The sequence below is a fragment of the Streptopelia decaocto genome (genome assembly GCF_964273445.1).
Source record: "Streptopelia decaocto genome assembly, chromosome: 13".
Lineage (NCBI taxonomy): Eukaryota > Metazoa > Chordata > Aves > Columbiformes > Columbidae > Streptopelia > Streptopelia decaocto.
Window position 1 is genome coordinate 300,994 of NC_138668.1, and position 15,811 is coordinate 316,804.

At 40.9% G+C, this 15,811-nt stretch overlaps 2 protein-coding genes across 7 annotated transcripts in view; one reads left to right on the forward strand and one right to left on the reverse strand.

Moving 5' to 3' along the window:
- The window catches only part of RSPH10B (radial spoke head 10 homolog B), a 21,824-nt gene continuing 6,013 nt past the window's right edge, over positions 1–15,811 (forward strand). Inside the window, exons 1-20 of one of the 4 annotated variants that reach the window (XM_082064349.1) lie at positions 1–1,007; positions 1,698–1,773; positions 2,032–2,100; positions 2,309–2,482; positions 3,518–3,603; positions 4,228–4,348; positions 5,173–5,349; positions 6,020–6,161; positions 6,628–6,752; positions 7,214–7,403; positions 8,084–8,195; positions 8,278–8,357; positions 8,460–8,608; positions 9,213–9,324; positions 9,784–9,935; positions 10,711–10,833; positions 11,979–12,027; positions 12,550–12,660; positions 13,687–13,879; positions 14,312–15,100. In XM_082064349.1, the coding sequence (XP_081920475.1) occupies positions 754–1,007; positions 1,698–1,773; positions 2,032–2,100; positions 2,309–2,482; positions 3,518–3,603; positions 4,228–4,348; positions 5,173–5,349; positions 6,020–6,161; positions 6,628–6,752; positions 7,214–7,403; positions 8,084–8,195; positions 8,278–8,357; positions 8,460–8,608; positions 9,213–9,324; positions 9,784–9,935; positions 10,711–10,833; positions 11,979–12,027; positions 12,550–12,660; positions 13,687–13,879; positions 14,312–14,504 (2,688 nt within the window). In that variant the 5' untranslated portion in view covers positions 1–753 and the 3' untranslated portion in view covers positions 14,505–15,100. Of the gene's footprint in view, positions 1,008–1,697; positions 1,774–2,031; positions 2,101–2,308; positions 2,483–3,517; positions 3,604–4,227; positions 4,349–5,172; positions 5,350–6,019; positions 6,162–6,627; positions 6,753–7,213; positions 7,404–8,083; positions 8,196–8,277; positions 8,358–8,459; positions 8,609–9,212; positions 9,325–9,758; positions 9,936–10,710; positions 10,834–11,978; positions 12,028–12,549; positions 12,661–13,686; positions 13,880–14,311; positions 15,101–15,811 lie in introns of those variants that run through there. The other 3 variants (XM_082064347.1, XM_082064346.1, XM_082064348.1) reach the window with 3 other exon arrangements.
- CCZ1 (CCZ1 homolog, vacuolar protein trafficking and biogenesis associated) overlaps positions 14,897–15,811 on the reverse strand; it is a 13,998-nt gene continuing 13,083 nt past the window's right edge. For 2 of the 3 annotated variants that reach the window (XM_082064352.1, XM_082064351.1), the window contains one exon: positions 14,897–15,245. In XM_082064352.1, coding sequence (XP_081920478.1) covers positions 15,190–15,245 — 56 coding nt within the window. In that variant the 3' untranslated portion in view covers positions 14,897–15,189. The remainder of the gene's footprint in view (positions 15,246–15,811) is intronic. The other variant, XM_082064350.1, reaches the window with a different exon arrangement.

Here is a 15,811-nt window from a genome sequence, read left to right on the forward strand (position 1 = left end):
CCCTCGCTCCCCACTCGGGCCCTTGGCGCAGCCGATCCATCCTGTGACCCGGGCGGGCCGAGGCGCTGGCTGGAGGCGCAGGGCTGGGGCCATGGCGGTGGTGTGAGGCGGCACTGTCAGCCCCGGCCCCCGCAGCACGGGGGCTGGTTCTGGTGGCACAAAGCAGTGAGGGTCGGCCTGTGGAATGAGGGGGAACTCTAATTACAGCTGTTGAAACGGTCCTGTAACCTTCAGACTCCTAACTGGCAAAATAACTTTACAAGCTATAGTGGTTATTCTATGCTGTGGTTCAGTCTGCAGCTCCTAACTTTGAAAGCAAGTTAAATCAATAATAGTAGTGCAGCTGTAACTTAAAAAAAAAAAAAAACAAAACCTCATCAAACTCATATCTTTGAGAAATTGTTTTGAACTTTTCCACATTATTAAATCTAGACACCTAAAATTCTAGTACAGATGGAGACCTCCATGTAGCGGGAGTGTTGACTGGCAAGACTCCCGTGGAGTGGGTTTGATGGTCTTCTCAGAGATAACTCACAGGCGTCACTTCCTGGTAGCCCTGTGGCCTCCCACAAGCTGAAACCACCGCTTGAGGAAGTGGCATTGCACAAATAAAATACATGGATACAAATTAAGAAAAGACTGATAATTTTTCATGTAGTTAGCTCATTTGTCTGTTGTTGTTTGTTTTTTTAAATCAATAGGGGAAAAGCCTTTGTACAAATGTAGATGTTCAGAAGGAGAAATTGAGTAGTTATGGCAAAGGATAAGAAGAAGGATGGCAAGAAGACAGAAAAGTCTGCCCGTCCTCCTGTTCCTTCAGGTGATACTACAGCTGAGAGTAGTTCAACACAGCTGCCGGATTTGCAGACCTCAGTGAATGGAGTGGAAGAAGCACAGGAAAACCCAGTGACGTTGGATAAAGAACCAGAGGAGGTAGAGGAGCCTCCAGTCCAGGATGTTCCGCAATACTACGAGGAGCCTAGTCTTACTGAAGTTATTGTAAAAAGGTATGCTTGTTACAAATGCATCCAGTGAAGTCAGGAGTTCATCTAAGTATCTCTGGTGTACCCAGTGTCATAGAAAACAGGGATTGGACTCTTGGTTTGAGTCACTGAATCACGTTACTCAGAACTTATAGCTGTGACACCGTGTGAGACTGACACCTGTGGAATTCTGCGCCTTTTTGCATCCTGGAGAGTTGCTGCTGCTCTCCATTTGCCAAAAGCCTCATTCTTGTAGCTTGTTCACCTGCAGTGGAGTTTTGTCTTAAGTATACAGATGGTGAAGAAAGTGTAGCTATGTCATTTAATGTTCAGTTGTTGCTGCCTTTTGTTGTGTAGGGCTGCTCATATCCCTCAAGAGTATGCTAAACTGAGGAAGCAGGTGAATGGCAGCGTTAATCAGACCCTTTGGTGGTTCCAGGGGCTCTGTGTGACGCTCAGCGTACTGACGGGGCAGCCTGGCTGGAAGCTAGTGGCTGCTGCCAACGTGATTTGTTTTCTTAACTGGCAGCAGTGTAGGTCTGAAGCAATGCAACAATGATGTGAAATGTTATAGCTCTTTTTTTCTGCACAGGATACAACAACTGGCTTGTGTGTAGACAATGGTAAATGAAAGGTCATTTTTGAATGTCTATTGTGATATAGGTCTACAGGCAGTGATTTGAAATCTTCACATTTAGTTTGTTTTCCTTGTAGCTATGAAGGTGAAAAAGTCCATGGATTGTATGAGGGTGAAGGATTTGCATGTTTTGAGGGTGGAGATACATATAAGGTGAGTATATAAATAAATATATTTTAAAAGTAATAGTGGATCACATTGTTTCTCTAGAACAGGCAGGCTATTTCTTTTAATGTAGGTGGAGGTTAAGCACTCAGAATGTGTGAGCATTGAAAGCTTTGTTGGTTTCTGACCTTAAAACTCCTCATTTGAAACTAGGAGGGGAATTAATATGTCATTATTTTGAAATCTTTAAAATTCAGTTGTGCTAAGAACAACTTTGCAAACACTGCCATTCTCTTCATTTTGAAGGGCATGTTTTCTGAAGGTTTTATGCATGGACAAGGGACTTACACGTGGGCTGATGGAGTCAAGTATGAGGTAAAGTGCAATTTAACTTATAACTGAACACAATTACAGCCAATTAGATGTGCAAATTCAATGAAATTAGGTAAGTTGCAGTAATGGGTACAGTACAGGTGGCAACTGCAGAACTATGGCAGTAATTTCAATCACAAGCCCAAATTCGCTGAGATAGTTGGGGAACAGTGAGTCTTAGTTTTTTAAATGTTATAATTTAATCTTTTAGGGAACATTTGTTAAGAATGTGCAGATGCTTAATGGCCGTTATACATGGAATGATGGCAGCATTTATGAAGGATCTGTCAAGAATGGACTTAGGCATGGATTTGGATTTTTCAGGAGTGGTACTTGTCCTGTTTCTTACATTGGCTATTGGTGTAAAGGCAAAAGACACGGAAAGGTAAGGAAAAACACCAAATGAGAGCATGGTCTTGGGTGACTCCCATCCAGAACAGCAAGGACTCTTCTGCAGAGGTTTTTATGCCATTGCATGATCTTATACTATATAGAGGTTCGTTTCTGCTAAGGATATTCTCTGAAGTCGTGAATGCTAATTGAAACAATTGGGGTGGGATCTCGTTTGTAGTAGAAGGGATGAACAGTGTCCTAAAAGAACGCTTGGCCTCTTGGGTGGTTCATCCTTTGTGCTGCTCCAAGGGGGTGATGACAAAGTCAGAACCGACAACTGCATCAGTAGCCACATAGCAATGACAATCAGCTTCCCAGTGAAAACAAAGGGATCCCACTTCCCAAATGTGTTAAGCAGACCAAGTATGGTAATTACTTACAGGACATAAGGCAGTCTTAATTGTAACATCCAATTCAAACTTTTTATAGGCAAGTACTGCTCTTATCTGTCTCCATTTTGTGCATCCACATTGAGACACTCTTCTGGGCCTGGCATTTTGAAGACTGATGCTCAGCGTTTGAGGAAAATCCATTCTAATGACATGGTTTTGAGTTGTGTGTCACTAAAGAGACACTGAAATCACACAGGCTGCTGTGGGTGGTCACTGGTGCAATGGTCTGGCTGGTTTGCTTTGAGAGGAAGTGATCAGATAAAGACAGAACAACTAATGCTGTAACCTGGTGTTGAATTGTCAGTGGGTCAGGAAACCAGCCTGCCTCGGGGTGACTGCTGTGGTGAAGTTGCCAACATTAGCTCTCTGAAAGCATTTCCGAGTGGTTTGAAACACGTGGTAGGCTTCGAAGTGTAATACGAGGTTTTTTTAATACTTGGTCTGTCTTAAGGTCTTAACATTCATCAAAAGAGGGTGCTTTTTTATTGAATTCTGTCACATCAGTGGCTTTCAGTACAGTGTCTTGAAGTGACTGTAAGAGGGTGATTACAAGTGTTTTAAGTAATTTGTATGCAATGTTATATTAATGTAGATGAATATTGAGGTATTTAAATTGACTGTACTGTTTGTTTCAGGGTACTGTTTATTATGATAAGGAACATACCTCTTGGTATTCAGGCGACTGGGTAAATAACGTCAAAGAAGGATGGGGAATGAGATGGTAAATGCAGTAACACTTGTTCTTCACGTTTTTTATTTTACATGTAGTAGCATACAATTTCTTCTGTTTATAATGGATACAAATGCTACCATTTCAAAGTAGTGTGCACTTTCTGCAGTGGAATAAATAATTGTACAATGTGCTTAATAATAGTAAGATAGATCTTCTCTATAACTTACATTTTTATGTTGGTATATTTCTACTGATCATTCCCATAAAAGAATATATAAAGATAAAATACAAAATAAGCTTTGGTAAACTACAAATCAACATCTGAAACCAAATACACTCAATTGATTTGAACAGATGGAGCTGTTTTCCTGTATAAATGAATTATTTGTGGAATTACATATAAAATAATATTTTGATTAGCTATGGCAAAGACTCTTTGAATAAAAAGAACTGGGTAATATTTTTACAGTGACTTGTAAATTAAAATAGGAAGGTAGCAGTAGGTACAATCAAAGCTCTGTATACATGACACAGTGAGCAACTTTAAAATTAATGCTAATATTTTGCATTAATAAATGCCGAATTTATCAGCAGTTAGGTTTTGCATAAACCTTGCTTTCAGAAGACTCACTCAGAATTCTGTTTGAATGGGTCGTTAATGTTTTATTGCAGCTATAAGTCTGGAAATACCTATGAAGGTCAGTGGGAGAAAAATGTACGTCATGGCAAAGGAAGAATGAGATGGTTGACAGCTAATCAGGAGTATATGGGACAGTGGGTGTACGGCATACAGGTATTCATTTCTTCCGCAGCAGCCTCTTCAGTTCAACATCTGTCCGTTACTCCAGGAAAAGCAGATGGGGAGTTCGGTGCGATACCAGAGCTTGTATGATTTTTGCCAGTTGCGGTAGTGGAAATACGCTGTTTAAGTTGATTCTCATTTTAGGAGTATTCAAATTTTAAAAGGCTTTTGACATAGACTTACAAAATCATAATGTAATATTCTAATGGAAAATATAACCCTTTTGCATTTAAAAAGAGGTGTAAAACCTTAAATGTTTGTGACTATACTTGGCTTGAGATAGGACTTCAGCAGTGAGTATATGTGGCAGTTTGCTTCTGTGTCACCTGCAAAATACTAGACCAAATTGTTCCCTCTTGTAAAAGTTTTATGATAGAAGGAGATTTCTGGCATTTTCTGTTCTCTCTACTTATTCTGTTGGGAAAAGAGTGTGGACTGCTTCCTCTGTCTTTGCATAAAGCGGTCATGGAGTGCGGCTCCTGGCACACGGCGGCTCTGCCTGGCGTGCTGTTCCTCCTGCCTGCGCGCCGTTAGGTCCAAAGGCTGGGGCGGGCCGGGTGTCTGTTGGGAGAGCGGGCTCAAGTACGCGTGGATTCCGTGCACCCTCTGAGCACTTCTCCCGTGCACCTCTGTAGAGCGCAGCTCTGCGGATGGTTTGGCGTCCAGCAGCTGTCAGCTGGGTGCTTTTAGTTGCGAGGTTTGCCAGCAGTGGCTCTTAAAGATGCCCAGGTGATTCTCCTTGCTAAAAGTCTGGACTTGTAGCTATAGTAGCTCTTCTGGAGACTTTTTTTTAAACATACAGGTTTTTTTTTCAGCATGGATATGGCACCCACATATGGTTTTTGAAGAGAATGCCTATGTCTCAGTATCCTTTAAGGAATCAATACATAGGTGATTTTGTAAATGGGCAACGACACGGCCGTGGGAAGTTCATATACGCCAGTGGAGCAGTGTACGACGGTGAATGGGTTTGCAATAAGAAGCACGGCAAGGTAAGGATTGACAAGTAGCAAGACAAAACTACAGGCAACACCAGAGGAGACTATTCTGCTGTGTGTAGTGGATCTCTAGATTTCTGTACGTAAAACCACATTCAATTTGTATTGTGGGTGAAATCCCAACAGAAGGGGCAGGGTCCGCTGGAAACCTTGCTGGGCCACAGGTTTGACTCTGTGGTTACATGTGTGTCGTGTGTATTATATGAAGAAATACATCCTACTGCGGAGATTTTCACTGCAATAGGTGCACGTTGATTTTTGCAGTTGGTCGGTACTTTCGCTCTTACACTATGAGCTAATGGATTTTAAGATATCCTTGCACAGAGGTGTTCTCACATTCACACAGTGTTTAAAAACACCTGTGAGCCGAGTGCCACGTGTGCAAACTGAAGATTGCAAACACGTCTTTCTATATGGGGGGGAACAGTTTTCCTCAAAATACTTTTCAAAATCAAACATATATATCAGCAATTATTCATCCCCACAGTGTACTTTAACTAACAAATGACAAAGTACTTTATAAAAGAGGGTAGGAAAAAATATTTTGCTTTATTTTATCTCATTTTAGCCAAGATTCTTAAAAGGAAATTTGACTGAAAATATAAGGGTTTTTTTTTCTGATCTTTGATTTATATTGAAATTAATCAAATTAATCTGTCTGTAGGGCAAGTTTGTCTTCAAGAATGGTCACGTGTATGAAGGAGGGTTCATAGATGATTGTATAGTAGAATCTGCAGCTTTTCAAGTGGATGCAATGGATGCAGAAGAGCTGAATGCCATTTGCACAGGAAGTTATTTTGGCACTGGTAAGCAGCTTAACAAAACAAATTCTAATCAGTTCACATTTTGTTGTTCCTTTTTTTCTATACTGGGAAGTATATAAGCCAGATATATTTCTTAAAGATCTCTGATGAAGATGGAGTTATCTTAATAATTAATGGCTTTTGCTCCCATACTTCTTGTTTCCTGTGCATGACACTTGGAGTTGAGCGACACATCCACAGGACATTTTTTAGTGCTGTTGGAACATTGTTGTCTGAAAGTTGTGTAACATATGTAATATTTGAATTTCCTTTTGCCTAGGGGCTGGACTTGATGGAATTACTCTTCAGTTGTTACGATGTTGATTGTTAAAACTCTGCTCACTAAAAAGGAGTCTCTGTTATTCTTGGTTTGAAGTCAGTAAGATAAGAAGAAATAATGTAGGAGCTGTTTCCTGTGTGTGCTTATACATATTTTTTTAGTCTGTTCTAATTTATTTTATTTGCATAGTAGAAAACATCACAATCATCAATGGCTCAAAAGATACTTCTGCTCTGGGATCAAATATTGAGCTGGATTTATCTTCACTGCTTGACTTGTTGCCAAGAGAGAAGAGGCATGAAGAAGTAAAACAAGTAAGAGTCTACTGGTTTGTGATTTCAGTTTCCCCTGCACTATGTTTCATATTATTTTGTTTCTGGTTTATTTGTATTAAAGTAACTCTTTCCACTAAAGAATTATTTGAAAATACAAAGACAATGAAAACAGAAAAACAAAAAGAAGGGACAGTATTTCCTCCTCCTGAGCTTCCACTAGAAGACAATAAAAAATATGTAAACATGTCTGGAAGTGCATTCAGCAACTACCTTTAGCTCCCGTGAGGTTTATCTGCTGACAGAGACTAATTTATTTTCATCAGTCACCAAAAAATGTGTATTACAACTACATGTGAGTCATGTTCTCACGAACACTTGAGCAGGGCTATGGTCTTTGAGGTTACAAGATCCAGAGCGTTATATGCTCAGTTGGAGGATCAATACAAGCTGATCCCTACTTGCTGTGAGATGATGCTGAAAACATATCCTACTTTATTTAGGTAGAATTTGCCGTGTTGAGACATATGACAGAACTGAGAAGAGTTTACACTTTCTACAGCAGCTTGGGCTGTGACCATTCTCTTGACAACACTTTCCTCATGACTAAGTTCCAATTTTGGCGATTTCTGAAGGACTGCCGGTTTCATCACTCCAACACAACTCTTGCCGAAATGGATCGGTTATTGAGCGGTTTGTACTTTGGATTGGGGTCTAGCATCTGGAAATGTTAATAGCAAGCTGTGGAGAGTTGGAGTGACAAGTTTCTACTAGGAGCTCAGCTCTGGTACTTGCTCGGGGCCTGTGAGTTCTCAGGGGTGCGTTAACTTCTCCAGGCACTTCAGGTGCTTACGTGAGAAAATGCAAAACTGAAATACTGCTTTAAAATTGTGCTACAGAGCCATCTGTTCAAAAATTGTATTCACCCCGGTCTTGCTGCTACCATTACATGCAGTTTTGAGAGGTCTGTGAAAGAAAAGTGGAAGGAACAAATCTTTTTCTCTCCCCCTCTCCCCGCCGTGCTCTTAACTTTGGTTTGCATGTAGTGTCTTTTGTTCCTTCCATAGAGACCATTAATCTATCGGTCCCATCTAGAACTGCAGGGTTTAACCCCAGCTTCACTTCCGCTCTCGTTCCTGGATGCCGAGTGGACGTGTTTCCAGAAGTAGAGACTCTATAAGATTCAGCTATAGGGGAACAGTTCTGCCTTGAATTGCTTGTTTGGAAGTGATGCTGTGTCTGTCTGATTCTTCCAGGAGTGTCGTTAGATTGTGATAGGTGGAGATGGGGAGGGTAAGACAGACTGACAAGTCAACTATAAGCAGTTAAATGTACATTATAGCAATAGAGATTTATTTTGTCAAAAATTTTAGGTGATAAAACGCCACTTGAGGAGATACATTGTCCACATCAGACTTTACTGTTCAGAACCTTCTTATCTTATCTTATTCGTCTGGCATTTCATATCTATCATGAAGAGTACAAGTAAGTTTCATCTTTTAGTGCAATTGATTGCAGTGTAACCAGTGTGAGTTTTCCCAGACGAGTATTTTTGTTCCAACTCCAGAGACAAAGGTCCTTGTCTGTGTAAGTGTTTCCTAGGAGTCATGGCCAGGAACGTTACTCCTGCTGCCTGTCATATCCAAGGTGAGTAATGGTGTTCCTTCTGTGCTGTGCAGAATTCATCAGTTAGTACCACATCCATCGCAGTTCTATTGTAACTTATTCTATCCCAATTAATTTTTAAAGGTACCTTATTTTCTGAAGAACGATGCACAGTTTTTGCCATGAACTACCTCGACAAATGCTGGGGAATATATCGAGCTTTTTGTAAACCAAGCACCAGACCTCCATTTGAACCTACAATGACAATGAGGCATTTTCTTTGCATGTTGAACGTAATAATCTCTTTTGATTTTGTGTGCTTAGATGTGCTTTATTTGATTGGTTGATATAAGCATTTTAAAATACTCCCTATGGCTTCTGCACAGTTGAAAACGTAGGAGCAATGTTTTTTGTGCAGACTGTTCACAAACGTTACAGTTGTTCTACAGAAGTTATTTATGTGCTTTTGCAGGATTGAATTCTGATTTCGTACTTGATTATTTCAGATAATCAAACCTTAGAAAAATGTGGTTTAAGGGAATAGAGATATTTTTGTTAGCTTTTTTCCCCCCCATCCTGTGAAATGTTTGCATGAAAATGTCTAATGGTAGAACTCAAAGACTGGCAGCTTTTGAAAATAATACAGTAAACCACTTTAGTAATGTGATTTTTTAATACTTTTATTTATGAGCTTTCACAGGTTCTTAGCACTGTGTTTGCAGGAAAAATTGCCATTGACTTCAGTAGGGCCAGAACTGCAGTCGGTCATTAATGACATATGTGGAAGTATCATTTGAAACCACTAGAAAGTTTGATGCAGGATTTAAAGGGAGCTCCATTAGGTCCATGTGGGAATGCCTTCAGTGCTGTTAACATGTAACGTTTGCTCTTACTCAGGATTTTAAACTTCTCAGCAAACAATTAACTGCTTCAAGAGTTGTGGAAATACTTGTCAGCGATGGTCCCCCTCTGCATGACAGCAGCAGTACCAACCTGGAGCGGGAGGTGTGTAAGTAATTCAATGGAGTGTTTTAAACACGGTCCGATAAACTGAACACACAGTGTAAGTCTAACTAAGGGATTCATTATACACCCATTCTTTGAGTTTCTGGAAGCATTGCATGAAATTAAATGTTTTCGGTAATAGCAACAGTTATGTGTTGTTAGAGAAATTTCTCATAGCTCCAGGTACAGCAAAAACTATGCAGTATTTTTTTCAATGTGACTTGTGTAAGGTGTAACACAGTATATCACCTGAATTTTTTAAGCTTTGGTTGTTCTCAGTTTTTCTTCAGAAGAAGGGATGTTTCAGTACATAAATGGGGCCAGTGAGGCTTCACAAACAGTCACTTTTGAGTTTTTTGCTTGCTAAGGTACATATGCACATTAATGAAAGTATTTTACAAAATGAATGAATGAATCACTGTGTTTGTTTTACTCTAGTTGGTTTTTCTTGAATTTGTTGAAGCTCTTCTTGATTGTGCGTTGGTGTTTGTTACCGGCGATGTGATTAAGGAGCAAGCAGATCGTGATAATCAGAAAAGAAGCAGCTTTGGAATTGCGGGCCTTTCCGAGGAAACCACAAAAGTGTCTCTGTACCCAGAATATTCTCTGTCCCAGGTGAATTTGGTGCAGACTTGTTAAATATGATCATATGGCTCTTTAGAGTGCGAAGTCGGGCCTTGTGAATGTTGAATGTTTCCTGAACATAAAAACCAATTTTCCCTTTTTGCATAAACACTCATTTGATTGGGTCGTTCTTTTTTTTCTGTTTGTAGCTACTTCAGATCATAACATCAGTGTAGACAGTTTTAACACATTTGCACATTTTCCTAGATAACTATAAATATACATAAAGTACTCGCAAGTCCTCTGGTGTTCAAAAGGGAATCGACAGATGAGTTGACTGGTGGCAGATACGTCTCTGCTGTTCGAGGCTGAATGTCTCCATTTGCCCTGTAAAAGCAGCATTGCAGCTGTTCTATGTCACAAGACTTGCTGTTTCCCAGCAGTTAAACTATGCTCTCTTTTTGCTAAACTTTTGAATAAAGATTTTGTAGGTTGTGAGATGCTGCCTGTGACTCTTGTGCAGTTTAGATGCCCAGGGACTTAGAATTATTATTCAGAATTATGCACAAAATGAAGGTATTTTTATTCATTCAAAGAGCATTCGCAAACACCTGATTTGACTGGTGCCACTGAACACCACCACCCTGCATTCTCTGGCCAGTTGTTTCTGTCCTATGGAACCGTTCCCTTGTATCATTGCAAACATTAAGGCAGCTGCACAATGAAAACAGTCCAGTAAAAATACTCAGATTTTCCAAGAGTAAAAGAAAGTCTTACTTTAAAATGTATTTATTGTAAAATTCTTCTTGTGTTTACTTTTTACTAGTGCACCACCTACAGAAGTGCAGCTGGTACAGACATAAATGATGAGATTTCCGAGGCAGCTGATCACGCGTGGTTGTCTTCAACCACAGTTGTGCTATCACAAGATGAAATAAAGAAACATGAGGTATGTAGAAAACCCACACTAAAGGATGGAGCAGAGGGTTTGTAATTCATGGGTGGTAGAGAGGCCAAGGCAGTTTTGAAAGTGACTAGAATTTCATCTGTTATATTAAATACAACGTGTTCCTGTGCCTGGACCCACGTATGAGCTTAGAAGTGGTGCATTTCCCTTGCTAACAAGGCATTTGCTCCCACACATACCCTCATAGAGTGTTATTTAGGATATTGGGTGGTATCTTCTACATTAACTAAAAAGAGGTGAATAACACTACATTTTAATCTTTATTCACAAGGTGGGGAATGAGAGGCTGAGAAGTGGGCAGAGAAATGTAAAAGCACTGGGAAGGCAACTGTAATGTAATTCATAAAACACATTTCCGAATTCTTCCAGCAAACTTCTGACCTTCGCTGCTTTGACAGTTTTGTAGCCAGTGTGTGACTATAGTGAGATTCTTGTTGTTCCAAGAGCAAAAATGGATTCTCTTACCCCTGTGGTTTCAGGGTAAGATAGTAAGGGTTATTGTTTTGTACTGGAATTGTGGAAATCAGACAGAGAATTTAGAAACTTTCTGATGTTTAGAAAGTCTACCAAGACTTAGAAATTAGAATTGTGTTTGATCTGTGTTTTCGTGAGACTTTTACTGTCACTCGTCTGAGTAGAGTGGCGTCATCAGTCGGCAGGAGATGCCTCGGATGTCAGCTGGAAAGATTTCGAAGCTGCTTTCTCAGATGTATGCTTTGATATTGCTCTCTCCTTTTCACTCAGTATAACTCCTGGATTATATTTCAATGGTCAGGAATAGATATGCATCATTGTTTCCTCAGGCACAAAGGAATAGTAGTATATAGAGCAATATGTAAGAGCAGAGGGACATGTCTCAGAACAGGAGCCCTGGCTCTGCAGTGGGATCACCCCACTGCCCTGGCAGTGGCAGAGGTAAAGTGTTAGGAGTGATTTGCTCATACTTGAGAGCGTGAAATGCTGTTGTAAGTTAAATATTTTGAAATAGGCGTAATTGCAGAATACATTTGACCGGCAGAATGCTTTGGAGATAGGAATTTGCATGACTCAAATTGACAACGTGATTTCACTTTTGAATTTGAATACAAGTCCAGGCATTTAGTAACTGAATTTAAATCTCTTGCCAGTCCCAGGGACCTTGCGAAGGCAGAGGGCAACCTCAAGAACTTCTGCTGGGTGAGTACTGTGCTTACCAGGAGCATCTCTAAGCAGTGCTGCTACAGGAGATTCACACTTCCTACAGTTTTAAAAGTGATTGAAATGGCAGCCGGTCAGTGCAGCAGGGGGATGTATATTGCAGTTCCATGGGGGAGCTGCATTCAGTGTGGCAATTACGGCACGGTTAACGTTGAGCTTTCCACTCCCGCTATACACAGGTAGCTGGGCAGGTCTGAATCTCTGAACTTTCTGTGGTTTTTAGTTGGAAGCTGTCACATTGTCCTTCAAGTAACTTAAAAGGCTTTTTAAAATGTATTTTCTCGTGTTCTATCCCACTGATTGGGGCATGGAAACAGGAGGCTGAGCTTTGTGCTGTGCCTTCATTAGAAACAAACTTTTTGTCAGTACAGAAGTATTTCAACTACAGGCGCAGCTGGAAGGCCAGGTGACAATTTATGTTTGTGCTGAAGATCAAACCTGACACTTAATTCACAGAATTACAGACTGAGTAATTCTCATTTGCTTTCTTTGCAATATCAGATACCATCCTCTCATTTCACACAACTCCGGGGGATACCGAAGATGCTCCATCATTGCTCAGCAGGGATGCAGAAAACGAACAAGGTTTCAGTCCAGCAAAGGAGGTGACAGGTAAAGCAGTTGTGCTGTTTCAAGACTAACACAAAAAATCCCTCATAGCTCTTGAATTGTGGAATTCTAATTCTGTATGCAGATTTCAGCTTGTCACAAGAGGGCGGTAAATGAGTATTAATTCTGGAGAAGGATTTTTAAAGAAAACTTTTAAAATATTTTTTAAAAGAAAAACTTAGTAAGTGAGAAGTGTAAGTACTGACTTAGTTTCCTGAATTTTAAAATGCCACATATTATTTGTAGGGCACCTATAAACTAATTTGTATTTACTCCCATCTGCAAGCCTGCCTGTGTGGTTTTTCCCATCTCTCAGACAAATAGAATACACCACTGCTATGTCTTGCTGCTTTTACTTAATGTAAGAATTATTGTTACTGGTGTGCCACCAGTAGCTGGGACGTCTTCTCTTATGACAGCCCAGCATCCCTGCAGAACACAGATCAGTCAGCATTTTCCAGCGTGGAGGCTGGTGACCTTGTACCGTCTCCCTTCCGGTGGGTTAGCGGATCTCCTCTGGGTGTTTTCTGTGCTTGTTAAATGCTTTCTGCAGATGAAGAACCCACATCCAAGAACAGCGGGGGACGAGGATCTGTGTGTGGTCATCAGCTCTTTCCCCAGACTCTGATGACTGAAAAGTTACAGAGCTGAAAAAATACATTTTCTTGCAGGACCAGCACTGCCCGAGCCTGGTTCGACAGCCGGGACGGCCGGCTGCTCGCATGCCGTGTTTGTTGCTCCGTTCCTCGCGCACAGTCATGGATGCTGACTTGTCATCAGATTACTGCAGAAGACATTCCTGTTCTTTGTTGCCATTCCTAGGGACAGATCCCTCTGAAGACCCGGAGAAGGGCCATCCGTCCCCTTTCGCGTGCGTCAGCTACAAGTTTCTCACAGTTGTCACGTTCCGTGCCACACAGAAAACGGATTTTCCCATTGCAGACTAACAGATCTGAAGTAGTGTAGTACAAACCACATTTGAAATAGAAGTGCCCTGCTAACTAAACATATTTAATTTGCATATTGCAGATGTACCAGAAGCCAAAACTGAAGAAGGTGCGGAATGTAGTTTGTGGATGTGTCAGATGCAAATCTTTTTTACAACTAAGTTCTTTCCTGCCTACCAGCATGAAGAGGTGCTGGTGGAGAAAATAAAAGAAAATCGAGTACGTGATGCTGAATTAGCTGAGCTGAGAAAGAACAAGGATGAGGAACTGGCAAAGTGAGTGTTGTATCTTGTCTTGAAGTACCGGTATCTCTTCTACTAACAAAATTATGGAAAGTGAGGAGTGTGCTTTAATAAAGTAGAATAGCATAATATAACTGGGAAAACAAGCTCATCCAGGGACATACAGAATGTAAGCTGTGTGACTGCTGTTACTGGTGGCAGCGCTAAATACAGCCTGCTTTCAGGTTACAGAACCCTTAACTCTGATCTCCCCTGGCACCTGAGCCCTGCTCATTGTAACAGCAGTTCATACATCTTTTGCATGGTGTAATGCAAACTCGAAGTGGTAACTAGACAGATTTTCTGCTTCTCTACGTTCTGACAGTTTATCCTGCTCATACTGTGAATACAGCTGTAGTTGCTCAGCCAGCAGAAATCTGCCTCCCCCCTCTTACAGTACATTAAATCTAAACTTTGTTCCCTCAGAATTATTGCTGAAAGAGAAGCAGAAGAAGCAAAAAGGCAAGCGGCAGAAAAGGCGTTAGACTCCAAGAGTGCACATTCTAAGGAGTCAGAGGAGCCTGACGCGCCGGCGGTGAAGGAGCCGTCCGGCAGGTCGCAGCCAGCTGGCAACAAGGCACCTGCTGGCAAAAGGAAAAAGAAGAGATCGGCCTTCTGATGGAACTACTGACGCTTCACGTGAGTACTCCTGGAAGGAGGAAAAACACTACAACTAAAGAACCGGATTGCCAGTAAGGTCTGAAATACAAGTACAATAAAACTTTGCACAAGACACGCTGGTTTCAGAGGGAAATGCTCTTACGCCAAGGGGCTTGGGAGAAGGAATACAGTCATTTACACGAGTGTAACCCTTTAAACAAAAGTGGTGCAGAAGGCAGTACCTGACCTGCAGCTAAAACGTAACAGGCTGAAGCAGCAGCTGCAAGGAACCGGTCAACCTGGGAAGGTCTTTGTTCAGGGATCTTTTGTAGCTGGTCTAGTTTCACATTGTAGAAAATTAACAGAACATCACGCGATGATGCAAACGAACACGTGAAGACAAAGATGCCCTTAAAAGTGTAACAATTATTAATTTTATTTTCCAGGAAAATATTCACATAACGATATTAGAATGGAATGGTACAGATGAATTCAGACTGGTTTTTAATTATTGTGCACATAAACATTTTAAAATCTAAAAATTTTACGGTCAGAGTTTACAGATTTTAGTAGAAATTTGATTCTTACAAAGCAAGTATTGCTTTACTATTGTCATTATTCCAGTCAATAATATGACTAATAACTTTTCATACGTTGAACAAGTATCTGACATTGACACCTTCAATAAATCAGCCCTTTGCAAATCAATCCAAGAAGAAAATATTATTAAACTGTGTTGCACAAAGTTTCTTCACTTCTTCTGTAAAAAAAAAAAAAAGAAAAAAGTTATCTCAGTATATTTCATAAGAACCTCTGCAAGAGAAGCCCTGGGGATCATCAACAACACTGCAATTAAATTAAACCAGGAAAATGCCTTGGAGTTTCTAATGTAGGAATACATTGAATTTTATTCTGTCTTCAGTAAGAGGAAGTCGACCGAGTCCGCCACGTCACGCTGTCTGAAAGTTTGTTCCAAGTGCTGATGTGTGAGCGATGGGTCCCTCATCCTGTGGGACTTTTGTACTGCAACAGCACAAGACTCAGACACTGTGACCCCTCGGCGGGGGAGGAGGGATTAGTGTGGCCTGAGACAATAGATCAAGTCAGCAAAGCTTTTGCTTTGTGCTGTTTGGCAGACACCACTTTGAGGGAAGCAGAACTCCCTCAGTTTATCAGGCACAGAAACACTCATTTACTGTTTCTGTATGGCAGGTTTGACCCTGAAAGACAAATCGGAAACCACTGCAAGTTACGCAGCTCATTCCCCGTTCTACAGTGGAGGCGGCCAGGCTGCAGTCTTGGCATAGCTTTCTTTCCCATCATCCC